The 19,526-nt window shown below is 45.8% G+C and overlaps 1 protein-coding gene across 1 annotated transcript in view; it reads right to left on the bottom strand.

The window, feature by feature from the left end:
- pik3r1 (phosphoinositide-3-kinase, regulatory subunit 1 (alpha)) overlaps positions 1–8,009 on the bottom strand; it is a 46,520-nt gene extending 38,511 nt beyond the window's left edge. Inside the window, exons 1-2 of the mRNA XM_063210312.1 lie at positions 7,656–8,009; positions 5,757–6,450 (exon numbers count right to left, since the gene is read on the bottom strand). Of these exons, the coding sequence (XP_063066382.1) occupies positions 5,757–6,087 (331 nt within the window). The 5' untranslated portion in view covers positions 6,088–6,450; positions 7,656–8,009. The remainder of the gene's footprint in view (positions 1–5,756; positions 6,451–7,655) is intronic.
- Positions 8,010–19,526: the final 11,517 nt, after the last annotated feature.

Here is a 19,526-nt window from a genome sequence, read left to right as displayed (position 1 = left end):
ACGCCAACGGCATCCATTTTAACTTTCAACTTTCAAACGCTAACAGAGTTCTCAGAGTCTCACACTTAACCTACTTTCACCGTTTCAAGTGCGACACAGCAAGAGAACCATAGGGCTTTCTCCCTAGTGCGACACAGCAAAAGAACGATAGGGCTTTCTCTCTAGGGTCATCCACGTACTTGCAATATTTTATATGTGTATATCTTATTTTGTACATACGACGTAACAACCTTGGGGACATCTCTGGTGACCCAGGGAGTTCTTGAACTGGCGTGCACACTAGTTTCGTCTGGGGGCTAGTCAAGGGCCAGTTGGTGTTGGGCTTAGCCTAGCCTAGCTTATCTTAGCTTAGCTGCTAGCATTCAACTGCAGGGCCGGGAAAACGGAGCAGTGCATCATTGCTGCTGGAGCTGCTGAAGCTTCATGGGAAAATTCCAGCCATCAGATTGCGTTTCAGGCAGAATCTTTTCCATCTTGGCCCTCGCGGTGACTATAGATACCAAGGCAAATGAGAGCGCAGACGAGAGGGAAGCAGAGAGCGAGGGAGCGAAAGATCAAACGATTGCTTTGATGATCATCCGTGTTGCCCAACTGTTCAGAAGCTGCTGCTCCAGATATATCTGTTCCCCTTTTGAAATGTACAGAATAGATATTCTTGTAATGTTTTTCTCACAAGATAAATCAACTATGTAGCCGTCTTCTTTCCGCATGACGCAAGTCTCTATACAATATGGCCGATATTAACTGGTGTAGCCAAAGTGTTTCCAGTCTAGTTACTGTGTATCAATGAGAAAATATGTAACCTTGCAAAGAGAGTGTGGATACAAATGGGTACAAATGTGGATGTGCGAGTACGTGTGTGTGTGTGTGTGTGTGTGTGTGTGTGCGCATGTGTGCATAGGTATCCTCTCACTGAATAAGGCCTGGGGTAAAGCGCTCACACATTAGTGTTTGCAATAATCCTGACCGCCCGAGCAGAAGAGAATTCCACATCTGCTGGTCTCAAGCAAACCCCTGTGGCTCAGAGCGAGGGAGATAGAGAGAGAAAGAGAGAGAGAGAGAGAGAGAGAGAGAGAGAGAGAGAGAGAGAGAGAGAGAGAGAGAGAGAGAGAGAGAGAGAGAGAGAGAGAGAGAGAGAGAGAGAGAGAGAATGTGTGAGTGTGTGAGAGTATATGTACATGTCAGGCAAAGAGTGTGTGTGTGTGAGTGTGAGAGAGAAAGAGAAAGAGAGAGTGAGAGAGACAAGGGAAGAAAGTGTGAGAGGGAAGAACGCAAGAGTGAGGAGAAGAGAAGAGGCCCCTTTTACACTCCTCCACTTTCTTTCACTCCCCTCTCTGCTGCCAACCACACACAAGCTGCAAACCTTCCTCCACACCCGGAGTCGACTCCAGAAACATTATCAAAACATTAGAAAGAAGGAGGGAAAACACTGCAGCCTCGACCTCTGGAGCTACACACACAGAAGAGAGGGGAGAGAGAGAGACTAAGAGCAAAGGATAGAGAGAGCAAGTGCATGAGACACAGAGTGAGAGAGAAAAGGGGTTGAGAGAGAGAAGAAAGGGGCAGAGAGAGCGCGGGGTAGGAGGGAGCTTTCAGTCGCAGATTGTAAATCACATACACGCACGCAAGAACAGACACACTCACTCACTCACTCTCTCCCTCAAACACACACACACAAAGAATTGCCGTGTGCAGTCCAGCACCCCCTAGGCCTTTCAAGCCTGTGGCCCCTAGCTCCCTACACACACACACACACACACAGACACGCACAAAACTTTTCTTCTCCTTGGTGCTACATTCACACTCCTGCTCAGCAACAGCAACAGCCCTTGGGCCATTCAGCCCCTTTCTCTGCTGTTGCTCTTCATACTGCCAATCCCCCCTTGAAGCAGAGGGAAGAATTTCACAACGCTTCCCCAGAAACTATGCATGCACCTCACAGACAAGAAGGGGGATGGGGGGTGTGGAAATGTATTTTAAAAAAGGCAGGAAAGAAAAATGGGAAAGGAACTGCTGCATAGCAAGCTTAGCAAGGCTGCAAGATATCGTATCTAACTGGCAGATAGGCCAGACACTTTTATCGCAACTTGCTTTAGCAATACTCACTAGGCGTTGCAGCAATATCACTTTTTCAGTTTCGGCCAGGAGCCTGCACTTATGCGAGCGGCTCTTTCACTTTGAAACCCTAGTAGCGGGACACATTAATGGGCGCCAAGCAATAAAAGAACGAAATGTTACACTGAGGGAGAGAGGGAGAGAGAGAGAGAGAGAGAGAGAGAGAGAGAGAGAGAGAGAGAGAGAGAGAGAGAGAGAGAGACAGACACGATTGAAGAGAACTGAACTGCACCGTTTTTGTAGCCATGAATTTGAAGGTGCATCGGCTAACACGACTGAAAGCAAATCCAGAAGGGAAAGGAAAAGTGTCAGTCACAGAACAAGTTTTTGGACAAAGAGAAGGACAGAAGAAAGACAGAAAGAAAGAAAAAGTCGCAGAAAGAGTCACACTGCCCTACAAAGCAAAAAGGCAGTAACAGGGTTGTTGAAAATGAGTTACTATTATTTTATGACATAAATATTCTTATGTTAAATACAATGATTGATCTGCTAAAGATGTGGTAATATGAAGAAACTGCAGTTTACTCAGTTTGGAGCACTGTGTGCAGCTACTGCCTTTTCGCTGTGTAAGGCTGCAGAGCCTAGGCTGGGCGGCGAGACCCAACAGGTACAGCCTGTGTGTGCACCGACACTGAGGCCTACGGTTGTCTCTGTGTGTGAATGGGGCACCTCAAGCCTTAGCAGTGGAAACAAGACTGTAGCCTCTGGGATTTTAGAAGAAGACCAAAATAATCTAGCTCAGACTCCCCGCTGACACACACACACACACACACACACACACACACACACACACACACACACACACACACACACACACACACACACTTATTTCCAAGCATCAATTTCTCTCTTTAAATACTTAATTTGTTCAAATGTTATCAAGCAGCAAGTTGTTGGTATGAAACTTAACCTGCAGTGTTCACCAGGCTTGTTGACTCGGTGCAAAGTACAGTACGAAACACAGGGGTATGCATATTTTTTATGACTGCGTTAAAAAAAACGATTCTTTACTCTGTCAGTGCTGCTGCGTGCTGCCTTTCGTAAAGCAGGCGTTTTTTCCTGTTCCTCCAGCAGAGCACAACCAGTCAGGCAGCAGCAGCAGCAGTGCACCAAACGGCTGCTGTGCTGTGCTGGTGTTGAGAGCGTTGGTGCCAGGTGCACTGGTGTCCACAATACACTTGTGGGGCTTGGCCAGCAGCCAGCCAACAGCATTGTCAGGCCCCGGCCCGGCCTGGTTAGCATTCAACAGGGGCTACCGCGTTCCGCCACTGCCGTCCCATCAAGGCAGCGATTGTTGTCAGGGTACGCTGCTGCTGCCCCAACACACACACACACACACACTGCACCCCCTCTCTCAGACCACTATCACATGCGTCCTGCAAAAGCCAATCAAAGTGGGCTCAACTTGAAACACAAAACAAGAGGAGAGGAGAGGAGAGGAGAGGAGGGGGAAAAACAACAGAAAGCCTCCGTCCCCCATCCCCAGCCCCAGCCTGCCATGCCATGCCATGGCCTCACTGGTGCCAAACTCTCCCATCTACCAAATCGCCAATAATCCCCCACGCACAAAAGGAAATGAACGAGTTAGCAGCTAGTTTGTGTAGAGACGCAGGCGTGATGCGTGTGCGTTTGTATGCGTGTACTTCTTCACAGAGCTGTGTTGCACTCCCAGTGACGCACTTTCTGATTGGAATCGTGTGTGTGTGTGTGTGTGTGTGTGTGCAAGGGAGGTAGCGACTGACTTCCAAACGGCGCTGATTATAAGGGAGCAGGAGCGAGGGCGAGCGAATCGTCTTTTTTAATTGAATGTTCTGAGCGCCGAGCACGGCCGTGACAAAACAACTCCATGGCAACGCTCCGGTCCGGTTCGAGCGAGATCAGGGCACGGGGAACATGACGCATGAAAAATATAAATAAATAAAATAAATCAGTCCCACACACTCCTCCGCTGCCTCTCTCCCTCTGCAGTAAAGAGGTTGCTAATCCTGTGCAAAAGACTATGAAGCAGCCCAGCGATTCCCTGTTAACAACAACGTGTAAACCATGATTCCCCGCATGTTAAGCGAACACTGTGTAGAATACGATAAGAGTGGGCCCAGAGAGAGAGAGAGAGAGAGAGAGAGAGAGAGAGAGAGAGAGAGAGAAAAAGAAAGAATAACAAAAGAAAAGAATAAAAAGAGAGAGCGGCATAAATAAAGTAAAAAAGGAATCCAAAGTGTAGTCAGGGAGGTAGAATGTGGCGCAGGGGGATCCTCCACATTGTTAGCGCCGTGTAAACTGTGGGTATGTTTCAGCTAGTGTCAGTATCAACACTGAGGGGGGGCTGAGCGTAGGCAGCACTGAGGGGGAGGGGTAGGGGGTTGGGGGAGAGATAGACATGCCCAGGCACTTCGCCAGGACCTACCCAACCATGCCAAACCTGCCCTTACAATCACAATTCAACTGAGGACGTCCCTAGCCAACCCCCCCACAACATCACCCCACACTCTGGCAGACACCGATGCAACATTGCTGGGCCAGGGCTGAGTGAGCATGGCCTGGACAAAATGGAGGGACTGCTGAGAGTAGAGCGTGGACCAGGCTCAGCACAGAGTGAACAACAGTTGAAATAGACTGCAGAGTATAAAAACAAAAAGAGAAATAGTGAAATAACTAAATGGGCTGCCGAAGTCTTGAGCGGTGGGTGAAAAGTAGAGGGCATGTTGTCGGTAGGCCACCATCAGCGCACAAGCGGACGAAATTCAAATGTTGTAGTAAATGTTAAAGATCGGATAGAATGATATCAGCTACTGCAAGATGAACTGCGAACACCATTTCAACGTCCCCTTAGTGACGTTAACTTAAACGGTAAACAAAAGCATAAAGTTGAGCAACCATGTTGAACATGCTTATGTCAACAACACCCAGACACAGACATGTGTCAAGTGACAAAAATGACAAAAAAGTAACAAAAATGAGACGACTTCTGGTAAGTAAAAATGGGAAGAGAGATAAAAATAAAAGATTTCAAATGGAAAGACAGAAGAAGAAAAAAAAACACTGCAGATGGCAGCTGATGAGTATCACTTTGTGAAATCTTGCAACATCACAGGAACAGTGTCATGCGGCTTTTCGGGGACATGCGACACACAAGCCCAGTGACTGACGCACTCGTTTCTCCATACGCAAATCATGCCCCAGCTAAACTGACCACAAACATGATGATGGTCACATAAATCAGCATAGCCCCGAGGAGATTGACTATAACCTACGAGAATGAAGATAAATGTCTGCACACTTATTCACATAAGCGTGTACGTCGTACGTAGTATATTCAACTTTATTCTCATAGTTGCCTGACCCTTTTGTTCTGCAGCTGCAGTTTGGATGTATGCACCTCTACCTTCTCAATACATGGGTTCCAAATTTTGTTTATAACCTGACTGTGCGAACCTAGCTGCACACAACTCAACCTCTGATTGGTGGAAACCGTTGTCGGTCAAAAAATTAGCTCACGTGGTTGGCTGCCAGTGTCTTGCCCCTCCTCAAAACATCGTGTTGATAAACACTGAGAACCCATGTATTCGTGTGAATGCAACCATCACGTGAACGCCCTCCCATCTCCCCGACAGACAGACAGACAGACAGACAGATCCACCCACCTTGTTCGCCGTCGGCGTCGGTCTTGGTGGCGCCGGGGGCCACAGGTAGAGGGCGAGGGGGCCGGGGTTTGGGGGTGGGAGGCGAGATCCTCCTCTTCCCGAGGAACTCCACGTAGGTGCCCGGGAAGTCGCCCTTCTCCTGGGTGTTCTCGTTGATGCCGGGCAGCCAGCCGATCTCGTCCGGCCTCTCCTCCATGCCCTCGGCGAAGCCCAGCGCCAACAACGCCGCTTTGCTGACCAGCAAGATGTCTCCCACATGCAGGTTAATGTCCTCCTCCCTCTCCTTCCGGTACTCGTAGAGAGCACGGTACTGATATCCTTCGGCGCTCATCTTGGGATTATTGCTTGCTGGCTAGTTTTCACAGATAATGCTTCTTTTTTTTCTTTCAAAAAAAAAAAAAAATTACAAAAAAATAAAATCCTTCCAAACAAGGATCGTTGAAGTAAATATTTTCAAATGGAGGAGAAATAAATCTCAAATGCACACCACACAGTGATTTGTAACTATTATTTGTAACTCAACAAAGTTGTTGAGTGACTTTAGTCATTCTTGGTGGTGTTTTGTGTATGATCGGTGGGAATTCTTCAGGTCATGTTAATAGGCCAGTGTTCCATGGCACCCTGGCGGTGCTGGAGACGGAGTGATCCCATTTGTTAAAGGCCTGAAGCAGTCTGTTGCATTTGTTCCTCTAACCTGCAACATTGAAACAAGACAGAAGCAGTTTTAGCCCAATGCACATGCAAAACAAGGAGAGTTCAATCTAGTGCAAGAACAAAACAATACCAACGGTCAGTGTTTTTGTAGATGATATCAGAGCAACAATGGTGTTTTCATACCCCGTTTTGTAGCCTATATAAATATTTGACATACATAGCTCATGTTGAAGCATTCAAAGGCATACAAATAAATATGTACATCAACATCAAACTAGAACATGACATGGATTGGTGAAACCACAACATTGACTTTGTTCTACATTACTTAGTTCTACATTTTACAAATGACAAAATGATTCACCACACCAATGATTTGTGTCATTATTCGGCTATGCAGAATCTTATCAACAAAGGCATTATTATTTTCACAACTTATTTTGCTCTAATGTGAACATTTTAAGTCAAAACAATGGGTGACTGGCCTCCCTCCGTGTAACTAGAATACAAAACTGCGAACATAACTGTACAGTGTGCGCCTCGCACAAGAGACTGGACTCGCTTGCCACGTTTAACAGCTCAGCACGCAAATCCTATGACTACGCAAAGCCGACAAGAATAACCTCACGTTAGGCACACAAGAGATCGCCTGATGACCTAAAGCATTAGCAAGGTAGTATGGAATATAGTATTATGCATACAGAGGAAATTGCTCTTTTGCCCCCTCAGGTTTTGAACAGCCCTCAGGTTAACGTGATAGCTAGCCAGCTAACTACCAAAGCACACAGCTAGGGTTAGCTACATATCTAGCTATCTACAAGCTCACTAGGGATAACACAACTTACAGTTAACCTGGTTAAGTAGCGAATTCAATACTAGTAAATGATGTAAATATACACACTAGTTAGCATTGTGCAAATATGCTTCACCAAAGAACACATTGTTGAAAACACAGTATAAATATTCTGGCGTTGTACCATTTCACGAACATTCCTGAACAATAAGGAACTTGCACTGTGAGCATGGAACATGTCGTTCTGTACAAAGAACGCTGAGCTAAACAATGTAGTTGCTACTAAAATGATGAAAATAGCCAAAACCTTAACAATGATTTGTCTTCAGCCAATTTTGTTCAGAAATGCAGCAGTGTAGGTTTAAGCACCCGTGTCTACTCTTGCCTAAACGGTGGACACAAAACGCTAGGCTACAATGCTAAGTGTCGATTCAGCTAGCATGCTTACTTACGTGATAGGGGCCCAGTCAAAAGCTAACCCGAGAAAATCTTCCTTCCTTCCCGTAAAGGCTGTGGTAAGTGTATGATCCACGAGTTGTTCGCCCAAGAGAGGAACCGACTGTATGCAAGGCAAAACTGGAACAAAACAAGTTTTCGTTCCTCGTTGTAAAGTCAGGGTATTAAATCCAATGTACCCGATCGTTGAAAAGTAAGATAAAAGTATACATTTAGAAAGCTCGTGCATCCGATGTACAGGACGACTCCGCCCGAGTGACTGCAGCGCAACCCTATTCCAAGCTGGGCACCGTCGGACACGGACACGTCCATCAAGCTGCGTCACAGGCAAACCGCATGCACACTCCACCCTCGCAAGTCCTCACCCCGCCTCCCACTAGTTAATATGTCAAGCCCCGGTATGTGAGTGGTCCTAGCATGTACAGTTCCTTTGCACGCAACGGGAAGGCTTCGTATGAAACACCCACCTGAGAAAAGTTACATAAGCGAATCATATGAGAATGGTTCTTATCGTGTGCGGAACGCAACATTGTAGCAACTTCTCAAGGATTCTGTCTGAGTTTCGGATGGAAAAGGAAGACACGGCTGTTGCTGGATATAGCGAAAAGTATATTGTTTTGGTAGGCTAAAGTTGCGTGATAAAGAGAAGTTGCGTTCGGTACTATGGGGAAAAATTGCATTCTTGGAAACGGTCCAGGGCCCGCCATGAGGATTTAATAAAATATGGAATAAACCTAGCTGTCGAGAGAGAGCGAGATGGGTGTTTGTTTGCGATGGTCCGTCTTGTATTTTTTTGCAACTAAATAGGCCTACACGTTGTTCTTCCGTTCTATTAAATTAAATCACGGTGCCATCCTTCTTCCAGGAACAAGTAGGCAGCTTGTCAGGGCGAGAAAGAGTCCTCCTGTAATACTAGCCTATAACTTTAATAAGGGAGTTTCCCATCCACCGCCTCTCTGCGCATCTAACAAAAAATATTCTACTTGAATGGACAGGGGATTTTAGAGCATATAATCAGTGTCACATTTTTCTCATCAAAGAAAATGATATTTTGTCAGATTATGGTAAAATGAAACCATAAAGAAGATAAAACTGAATTAAGACGTAGAGGGGTGGCATTAAAGTCTTGGAGAGAGAACATTTTCCTGAGCCCCCAAATATGCCTGTTGTTCATGTTCACTCTCATTTCACATGTTAATAAATGCTCATAAATAGTTACATTCATAAGACAATCTATTCGTTAGTCATTCAGAAACAAAGTCACAATGACAGTGGTGCTTTATAGAAAAGAGAATGAACACAGAAATCTTCTCATGATTGTGAGTGCGGGTGGCCTACAATTATGGTGAGTAGAGTAGGCTATAGCCAACAGAAATCCCCTGGCAAGCAGGCAGGCAAGGCAAGGCAAGGGCCACATTAAGTCAAGTACTTGGCTGTTTTTTAGTTCAAATATGCTCCCATTCACGAAGCCTAGAGAAAACAGCTCGACTTGCACCTTTCAGATGTGAGGGGCCCAGGAAAAAGTCTTGATGAGAACATCAGAGGGAAGAGTGTAGGGTTCCACAAGAAAGTTCCTTTGATGAGGAGAAAGGTAAATAAATGAGTTTCATAGAGGAGATTAACACTGAACACTGGCTTTTTTTATTGCATTAATGTTAGCCAACCACAAACACTTCCTAATTAAGTAGAACACGGGTAGCATTTCTCAACTGCAAAATGTCACGTGTTCTTCATATTTATTTTGAGTTGTGGTTTTGATTTGTGTCATAGTTGTTCCTGCCTAAATAGAAAATAACCAGTTGATTAGGCCAGGGCTAGGGATTGCTACTACTAGTTTTGTAAGACTTAAATTGGAATACACAAGCCTACAAATCCTAACCCTAACGTATCTTTCCTCATAAAACAACCGAAAAACATTAATGGGTCTTCTTTGACTTCCTTTTGCAGTTTACGGCAATGACAATTACAAAGAAACAAATTGAAATGCCGCACACTCAGAGTTGAAGGAGGATATACAGCACACACCATTTCATTGTTTATGCCGGCTTGCGCATGCCCTGATGAATGTGTGTTCACATTTCGGGCATTTCACGGCGTGTAGGGCAAGCTTTGTGCGTACAGGCACATAGTTTACAAGAAGTTACAACGATATGGTGAAATGAATTAATACAAACGGCAAGTTCCATGTCAACATTTCGGCCTAGTTCAGTCCAATGATCACGCCTATACCAGCTATGTACACTATACCCTAACCCTAACCCTAGCCTCTGGTCTTATTTGTTGTATAAAATAACTTGATGAGATTCTTGTGAAACATGTTCTTCATAATTGCCAATTATACACATGCTGACAGGAAATGTAATAAGGCATAAAAGGCAACTGTGATAGATGTGCTCTTCATATGTGGATCATTCAGCACAAGGTCACGCTGTAAGCTCTATTACCTAGTAATTACTGTTTCAGCGCATTAGGGAAAATGTCACCTTATTTCCTTCCCGGTACCATCTGCATTCATCAACTTTATTCTGTGTATTATATTCATGCATAACTGATGCCAGCGAGCGAACTGACTGAACGCATGCATGATGCACTTCCTAAACACAGCATGGAACACGAAACCTCATATCGTCTAATCACCATAAATTAATTAGATCATTGTGCCATCACAGTTATACTAGAGTAGGGGACAAAAAGCATCCCGAGACGCTCCCTCATTCCCTTTCCCAGCCCATCCCCCCCGTGAGCTCGGCGGTGTAGCGACTGTGGTGTTGGCTGCGGTCCAGCCATGCTGACCTGCCCTAGAGGGACTCTCGCCTGGATATTACATAAAGCCGCTATTCACATCGGGCCCCGCAGCCCCTCTGCTCAACAATAAAAATGCAACAGATACTGACAGCTGTGTGTGTGTGTGTGTGTGTGTGTGTGTGTGTGTGTGTGTGTGTGTGTGTGTGTGTGTGTGTGTGTGTGTGTGTGTGTGTGTGTGTGTGTGTGTGTGTGTGCATGTGTGTGTGAGAGAGAGTGTGTGTTTGTGCTGTGTGTGTGTACGTGTGTGTGTGCAAGTGACAAGTGGTTATGTGTGTTATGGTGTGTGTGTGTGGGTGTGCGCACATATGAGCAAAAGTTGTGGTGGTGCTGTGTGTGTACATGAACATAGTTCGTGTGGTGGTGGTGTTCGTGTGTGTGTGTGGTTTATGCAAGTGATTTCAGTATGTGGGTGTGTGAGGTATTTCTCCATGACAGCAAGTCAGAAAGAGGTAAATACATGCACGCACGCAAGCACGCACGCATGTGCGCACACACACACACACATACACCGCATTCCACATTATTACGCAAATTACATTTTTCGCTGTTTCCCCAAATAATCAATACAAATGACAGTCGTCATAATTTTCAAGTCATCAGCCATTAGAGTACAATTAAAAAGTTTGAATGAAAACGGCAAAAAATGACATTTGCGTAATAATGTGGAATGCGGTGTACACACACACACACACACACACACACACACACACACACACACACACACACACACACACACACACACACACACGCACACGTACACAGAATTACCTCTGCACAACACATCAAGGATCACACACAAACACACACACACACACACACACACACACACACACACACACACACACACACACACACACACACACACACACACACACACACACACACACACACAGCCCCTGCAGTGTGTGCTAAAGTGACACTGCTGCTTCCACTCCTGTCTCCAACCCCAGTGCGCTTGTGCAGGTGTGTCTACTACTGAAGTTATGCAACAGTAACGGCTGAGAGTGGCGTGCCATGCTGTAGGTAAGGAGACCTGTTGTCACCATAGCATGGTGGTCCCTCACCTACCCCCACCCAGTCTAACAGCAGCCCTGTACCGCCAAGAGCTGACAGAGAGAGAAAGGCCCTGGGGCAGGCACAGCACAGGCACATTAAGGGCAAATACTTCTATGTCATCAATCTCTGCTCCTGCCAGGGAACATAATGCACACGCACAGTGCTGTACCTGCATGAGATAGGCCCTGCATACCACCTTGGCTTTGCGGTTATGCTAGTTAGTTGCATACCGTAGCGGTGTTTCAATGCACATATTTTTGATTTGCCTAGAAGCTATGGACTCTGGATGGTAATTTTTTTTTATCTTTTGTGGGATCTTAATGGATAAATATATTTTTTTAAATCTCCATTCGGTATGCCCTGCATACCAACTTGCGGTTATGCTAGTCAGTAACCTGCCGTAGCCATATTTAAATACAGGCGTGCCTTGAGGCTAAATTCTCTGAACGAAAAGATTTTTTGTATCATAGTGAGATCTTGGTGAATAACTGATGCTGAAATGCAAATATCTCCATTGGAATGGTCCTGCATCTGTGCGGTTACAGTACATGTCATTTTGCACACCTGCTCTCCAACGTTTTTTCTCTGTACTTCAGCTGTACTTGGAAGCTGTGCTCTGTGGAAGATAATAGATTAAAAGGTTCATAAATGGTTAAAAGGTTCATCTTAATGGGATCTTAGTGGATAAATAATAACAATAATAAACATTGTCATATATTACAATGCATACGTTTAATTTGTCCTGTCCTCAAGGACCTGGCCTATCAAACTTATGGTAGGAAATAAACAAACTGCTGAGTATAGATAAAACTATGGCAAAATAGGTGCATTTTAGCATAATTTGTCCACCAAGATCTCACTATGAGACCGACCGGTTCTGCATCTTCTGTATCTGTCTCATCAACAGAAAGTTAAAAAAAATCAATGCAGTCCTCTCTTTGAAGTCACCCACATCATCCGGTGTTGTGGGTACAATAATCAACATAGTGCATGATGGATAAATGGCACACTGTGTGCGACTGGAGGCCTCCCTAAGGAAATACCCAAGTCCAGCACATCGAATACACAGCTGTTGCCACAGATGAGCGTAAAACAAATTCCGCAGACACGCTGAGAGGCTTTGTATGGGAGGTCTAGAGCTTTTGAATTCGTCATTTGAATATGCCTGAGAAAGTGCGTACATAAAAGGCATTTATAGAGCAGGCGGCTTGACAGTAAAGGTTCGGCATGAATGTGGTGGTCCCATGAGAGCCGCACGGGCCCCCTTTCTCATTGCCAGCCAGGCTCCCCTCTCGCTTCGGAATCTGTGTTTTTGCATACCCGATTCAAATTCTAATGCCTGGCTTCTTACATTCTAAAGCTCAGAGAGAGGAGAGGGGAGGCCTGTGCTCTCACGTTACCTTTGCATGACGTGGTTGATCATCTGGCCCAAACACCCCCACCCACCCACCCCTTCTCTCAAAAAGTAATGACCTACAATTAACAGTGCTACGCTTAAGGGAAACTTCCTCTCCGCTTTCTTTCTGTCATCAAAAGGAAAAGAAAAAAGAATAAAGAGAGAAAAAAAAACGTTATCCCTTTTCCACCTCACCCACCCCCCTCTCTGCCTTTTTTCATTTCTGTTTGTGGACCCCTTTGAAGCAAAAGGAAAGCAGACTGTTCTCAGGTTGTTGCTCTTGGGGCAGAGCCGAGGCCACAGGGACAAAAGGGACAGCTATGCTACTCCATAAAAACTTGACCATGAGACAGAGAGAGTTAGCCAACCACACACACACACACACGAACACAGACACAGACACTGGCAATTTTATTTGAAACGTTTTAATGAAGCTTTTATGAACTTAGATATAGTAGGAGTATGAAGCTTGCGATGAGTGGGGTCAGGTTTTGTACTCTTGTTGTACAGTACAGTGTGGTGCAGTGCTTGTGCAGTGTCCAGGGCTGGGACAAAGTAACCCCTCCCCCATCCAATATTTAGAATATAATTTGGACCCAATTCCGGGCCCAGGACAACTGTTCCCTTTGTCCCAGAATCTGGGGTGCCATGGTGTGCCTCTGCTTCCTTGTGCTTTTGCCTGTGCTTGTTCCGTGCCGTTGTCAGCTGTCCCCCTTCTGTGCTCTGTACAATGGGGGCTGAGATTTGTGGCAGTGGGTGTTTGAAGCGAGGGGAGTTAAATGTGGCCCACACTGGCTTGTGATTGGGGCCCCAGCTCCTGAAGTCCTCACCGCTCCTCCATTCTCATGCTAATCCAATGAGGTTATTTGACCGCGTTTTTTAAGGAGGACCACCGACCAACTACTGCTCGAAGAAAAGGTTGTATTTCCATAACACAAGAAAGTAGAGCAAGTATATGCGTGTATACATCATTAGTATGTGACACTTGTATGTAGACGTGTCATAGTATGAGATATTGTGTATGCGATATACGTTATATATGTGCTGTTGGGTCACCTTCATTTCCTTCAGCGTTAATGCATTACCGCCGTCTTATTTCATTTCGGAAATAGAAATGATTTCATCAACAAGTCTAATCCAGAGGGACTTGTCTTCAGAAGTATGAGTGTATCGTATGCTAGTCACTCACTGAGTAGTAGAATCTCAGTATGGATATAAGTTCTCATGACGCTGAGGTGAAGCAATGGAAGCTGATTATAACCTGACCTACAAACTCGCCACGCACTGCACCATGTGAGGAGGGTAGGGGGACTGTAAATGGTGCATAGTTCATGGCTACAGTGATGGCATGGCGGACTGGAGCACTGTCACCACCAGGCCCGGGATAGCTTTGGCTGGTCCAAGGACACAGTCATCTGAAAGGGCCCCCCACCCAATACATAGGGGGCCGACAATGTACAGTAATGACGATCCAACTCTGGGCCCCCTCACTCCCTGAGCCTGGGACAACTGACCTCTTTGTTCCTCCCCCTTTTATTAAGCTTTTATGAACCCGTCTCTATTCATACTCGTAGAGATGGGATATTCACATAGAGATGAGCTTGAGATGAGTGGGTCAGGTTGTGTTATTCTTGTTGTACAGCGCAATGTGGTGCACTGCTGTCACTGCCACATACCCTATATCATGTCATTATTACAATGCCTTCACCACAAATCATGCATGCTGGCAGGCCAGCGCTGATGCACATGCCCAGTGGAGGGGCCTTGGACATGCATATCCAGGAGAAGCCATTATGCATGTAGTGTGTATAGTGAGGACAAGTGAAGGAATATATGAGCTGCTCTGCGCTCTCTCTCTCTCTCTCTCTCTCTCTCTCTCTCTCTCTCTCTCTCTCTCTCTCTCTCTCTCTCTCTCTCTCTCTTTAGTGTTTTCTTTCTTTCTCTCTCTCTCTCTCTCTCGCTCTCTCTCTCTTTAGTGTTTTCTTTCTTTCTCTCTCTCTCTCTCTCTCTCTCTCTCTCTCTCTCGCTCTCTCTCTCTCACACACACACACACACACACACACACAGACAGTTTTTTAACCTTCACACTCCTTGCAAATGAATGAATGAAAGAAAGCTGCTGCGAGCTGCTGCAGGTATACGTGACAGATGGTGTGTTGCGTAGTTGGCAAGGCTGTAAATGTTTAATCTACCTTTTAAGAATTCACGCGGCAGTCACCACAGCGGGCCGGGCGAGGGCCGGGCCGGGCCAGGCTGAGGTAGGGCCCCCTAAACCATTAATCTGCTCTTGCGTTTTCAGCTCCTCCATAATGAACAACCTTTGCCACCACCATGGCTTTGTGTGTGTGTGTGTGTGTGTGTGCGTGTGCGTGTGCGTGTGCGTGTGCGTGTGCGTGTGCGTGTGTTTGTGTGTGTGTGTGTGTGTGTGTTCTGGCACCTCAGCTTTTCATTCCACTACCACCAGCCTCCTCACTTCACCTACACCCCCCCCCACCTCCTCCGTCTGCAGCCCATTCATCGATTCTTTCACTTTCTCTTCTGTGAGCAAGCTGAGAATTCTCACACTGGCCGTCCCGTGATGCCCGGTGACATAAGAGGAGGCTGTGAAATGCATCACCCGCCGATGCCGATGCCTAGTTCAACAAAACACGGAAAAATGCAGCAGAAAGAAGCTCCACTTCGGCTCTCGGAAATCTCTCCCTGAGTCTGTAGTGCACTCTCTCCTCCGTGTCTCTCTCTCTATCTCTACTTCTCTCTCTCTCTCTCTCTCTCTCTCTCTCTCTCTCTCTCTCTCTCTCTCTCTCTCTCTCTCTCTCTCTCTCTCTCTCTCTCTCAACTGCTGTCTCTACCATGTTCTTTACCTTTCTCTCCATTCATTCCATATTCCAGCAAGGTTCTTAATATTTGCATGTAGGCTCAAGTTCAGTTCCAGAGTGACACCTATGCAATGTGTTGGTGGCTACTAGTTTGGAGTGTCTTTTATAATGTGCAGGGCCACTTCAGAACAGCTGATCTAATATATACAAATATTTACAGAGTGCCCATGAATAACCATTGTCAATGTAATCTTTAATGTTTTCATTTTGCTTAAAGGTCTTATTCTGTGGGACTTTTGAGCATTACTGGCATCCCCAAGACATTCCCCAGACTGTCCCCAAGACAGTCCCTTGCACCAAGGACACATGCAGGCGAAACGGGTGAAGCGAAGAGAAGCAAAATTCAGTATTCCATTCTGACAGCTCAACGGTCATAAGGTCGTCGCAACGAATCAAATAGAGTGGAACATTTCTTTCATTGATTTGAGTGGCCACCACAGGCGAAATTCGCTCGTCATTTGCATAATATTAAACTTGGTCGAATATTTTCACTCTTGGGGCCTCATGTACAAAGAGTTCCGTAGATTTCCTACTGAATCTTTGCGTAAGTGAAAATCTTAAAAAATGCATTTTCACCTGAAAATCTCACATATATCAGTCCATGCATGAATAGGCGTTTCTGCTGATTCATGTGATATGTCTGATTTCACATGAAAAATAGTATACATGCACTTTTTCAAGCTAAGTCAGTATTAGTACATCTGAAAATGTTCGTGGACAGTTACTTACGGTGCTTTTTTGTGCGTAACTAAGTTTTGTACATGAGGCCCCAGATTGCTTGTCTTCACTTCCCTAGGAAGGAATGGCGAAGTTCACTTTGCTTGGCCAAATTTGCGTGTATGCGTCCCTGTCGTTAGGTGACCGCCTTGTCTGCAGACTTGCATCATGTAAAGGCGTATGTATCTCACGCCGGTGCGTTGAGGTGCGACGTCTTTGCAAGTTAAGTTGTGGTCCTCAACACCGCAGGAAAGCACTTTGGTCACATGACAAGGTTTGCGCAGTTTTCCTGCCGTGTTGGTGGATATCTGATGCCACAGCAAATGCCTGTTGGAAAAAACTAAAATGCTCTGTTAACTTGTGCCCTGACCAAAACCAGGCCTAACCCTTACCTGTCAGTAAAGCAACATTTCTGCTGCTTTACTTTTGCCAACAGTAGCGAAATAAGCTAGGGAAATGTCAAATTTATTTTGCATTGCGAACCAACTTTCCAGTTCTCAAACGCTCAGACTCGAAACGCCGGTTCAAAACTAGGTGTTGGAACTGGCACGGCACGGCACGGTTTTAAGTTGGCCTAAGCACACCTTAGATCTTAAGTATTGACTTTTTACTGTGTGTTGCATTATTATGGTACATACACACCGAGATATTCGCGTTCGCTTAGCGTGTCTGGGAGCATTGCGAGTCTGAAAGGTTCGCACACTGCACAGTCAGCGTCCACGTTCTATCCGCGGGCAGCAGCCATTCATTTTCAATGGAGCCCGCTCATTGAACGCGGACATCCGTGCAGGAAAAGAGCCTCGAGTTCTATTTTCAAGGAGCATCGCGGACATGTCTGGTCGGGCCAGACATGCGCCGCGCTTACACCGCGCTCCTGTGTGCAAGGCATGATCTGTTTACATGTATTCAAACCGTTTCGGACTGATACCAGACACGTTCAGTGGACGTCAAGTGGACATCCGTGCTTGCGGTGTGTATGCACCGTCATATCCCTTCTCTTTCCCCCCATTTAAGCATCCAATGGCCTTTTTTTTTCTTCATTGTGAATAGAAATGAATCTCCTCACATACCTTTTCTTCTTTAGAGAGCTGAACTGAGTGTGAACTGAATCACACTCTCTTCACTCAGGTGACGAATGACAGCCATTGTGGAAGAGCCTGATATTAACACTCCCACAAAGTCATTATACACACACACACACACACACACACACACACACACACACACACACACACACACACACACACACACACACACACACACACACACACACACAAAAACACTGCCTCTTCCTTTATCACTTAGCCCCAGTCCTACCGCCCCCTACCCGCCTCCTCCCTCTAAACCCCCCATGCACCCCCATTCTCGCCAGTGCCAGTAGCCCCACAGCATATGAGCCATACACACACACACACACACACACACACACTTGACAAAATAGTTACAGTGCTGCCTGCCGAGCGCCACAATGGGCCCCGTCCATCGTTATAAATTGTGAGGCCGGCCGGGCTGGGCCCCTCTTGAAAGGAGCTCTTTGAGCGGAGACAGACAGACTGGCTGGAGCTCCAGCTGAAGGGAATGGGGATGGGAAAGCCTTGATTATTCCTCAGGCAGGCAGGCATCCACACGCAAGCACGCACGCATGCTACTCTCAACCTGACACGAACTCTCTCTGTCTGTCTCTCACACACACACAAAAAACACAAACACACACGCACGCGCACACACACACACACACAGGAGCACTAGGACACACACACACACACACACACACACACACACACGGACAATATTTTTTTTTGTTTACATACATGATAAACGTTACACCAATTTTCCTAGTCTGACATGACCATTGGTATACTGTAACTCAGGGCATGTTTTCATTATCAATACATTCCACAGTCCACACTGTGAGGCACTGGTATGTCTTTATGCCTGCTGACTTGGCAGAGGGGTTTATCCCTTAACACAAGCACTTCCTATACCTATTATAAGCCTTCCTTAAGAGCCCGGCTGGCTAATGCTGTAAAAAGAACTGTCAGCAGTTGAACTGAGAGCATTAAGTATACTACATTACATGATACTTACTTATAGACTTACAGATATAACAGGGTACTGGTTACAGTCCCTCGAGCAGTGTGGGGATAAGTGCCATGCTCCTACTACTCCAAAGTGCTGTCATCTCTTTTGTCAGTTTTGCAGTTATCAAGATGCCAGTGCAACTGATGATGATGATAGAGATGATGATGATGATGATGATGATGATGATGATGATGATGATGATGATGATGGCGTGATTATTACTATTATTTTAACATAAGGTTTGTTTCTAGAGGGTGCTATGGGTATATTCACGTTCTACATTATAGGGCTGTCAGTGCCAACGCTAGCCAGAGGCGACTCTAGGGTCAGCTGGGGCCCCAAGCGAAAAGCGAACATTTCAAACAAAGCCCTTGTCACTACTGTAGAAAAGTGTGAACTGTTATTCACCATCTAGGGCCCCAAGTGGCTGCCTGTCTCTGTCTCATGCCTCTGGCGTTAGCTCTGGCAGGCCATGGTAGTCAAGAGCTTGACGCTTCTAATTTTTTTCAGGTGCTATCAGCTAAAATCATCACTCTCATTGATCAATGTCAAATATGGGGCCTGTTTTTCCCCCCAACTCTTGGTTGCTCGGTTCTTTGCAACCCACCACATCTTGTTCATGTTGCCTGCTCTGTTCATGAGGGATTGTTTGCTCTCCTAATCTTGAATTGGGTGAGCATTCCCTATGCCGCCGCTGTCCCCTGAATCTCTGCTTTTCATGGTGCTCAGAGAAAACCAGGGCACTCTGCTGAACAGAGCCATACCACCTAATCTACTTCATAACTTTCAATAAAAATTGCATTCAGAATTTCTTTTTTTTACTTGAAAGAGCTGCTTCCACTGAGACCCAGTTTTACGCGCTCCTTTTTCAATATGGAGAGTCACCCCTGGTTACATACACATGCTGCACATGGTAGATATTCAGATACACCTCA

The sequence above is a fragment of the Engraulis encrasicolus genome, chromosome 11 (genome assembly GCF_034702125.1).
Source record: "Engraulis encrasicolus isolate BLACKSEA-1 chromosome 11, IST_EnEncr_1.0, whole genome shotgun sequence".
Classification (NCBI taxonomy): Eukaryota; Metazoa; Chordata; class Actinopteri; order Clupeiformes; family Engraulidae; genus Engraulis; species Engraulis encrasicolus.
This window is presented reverse-complemented; position numbering and strand designations above follow the sequence as displayed.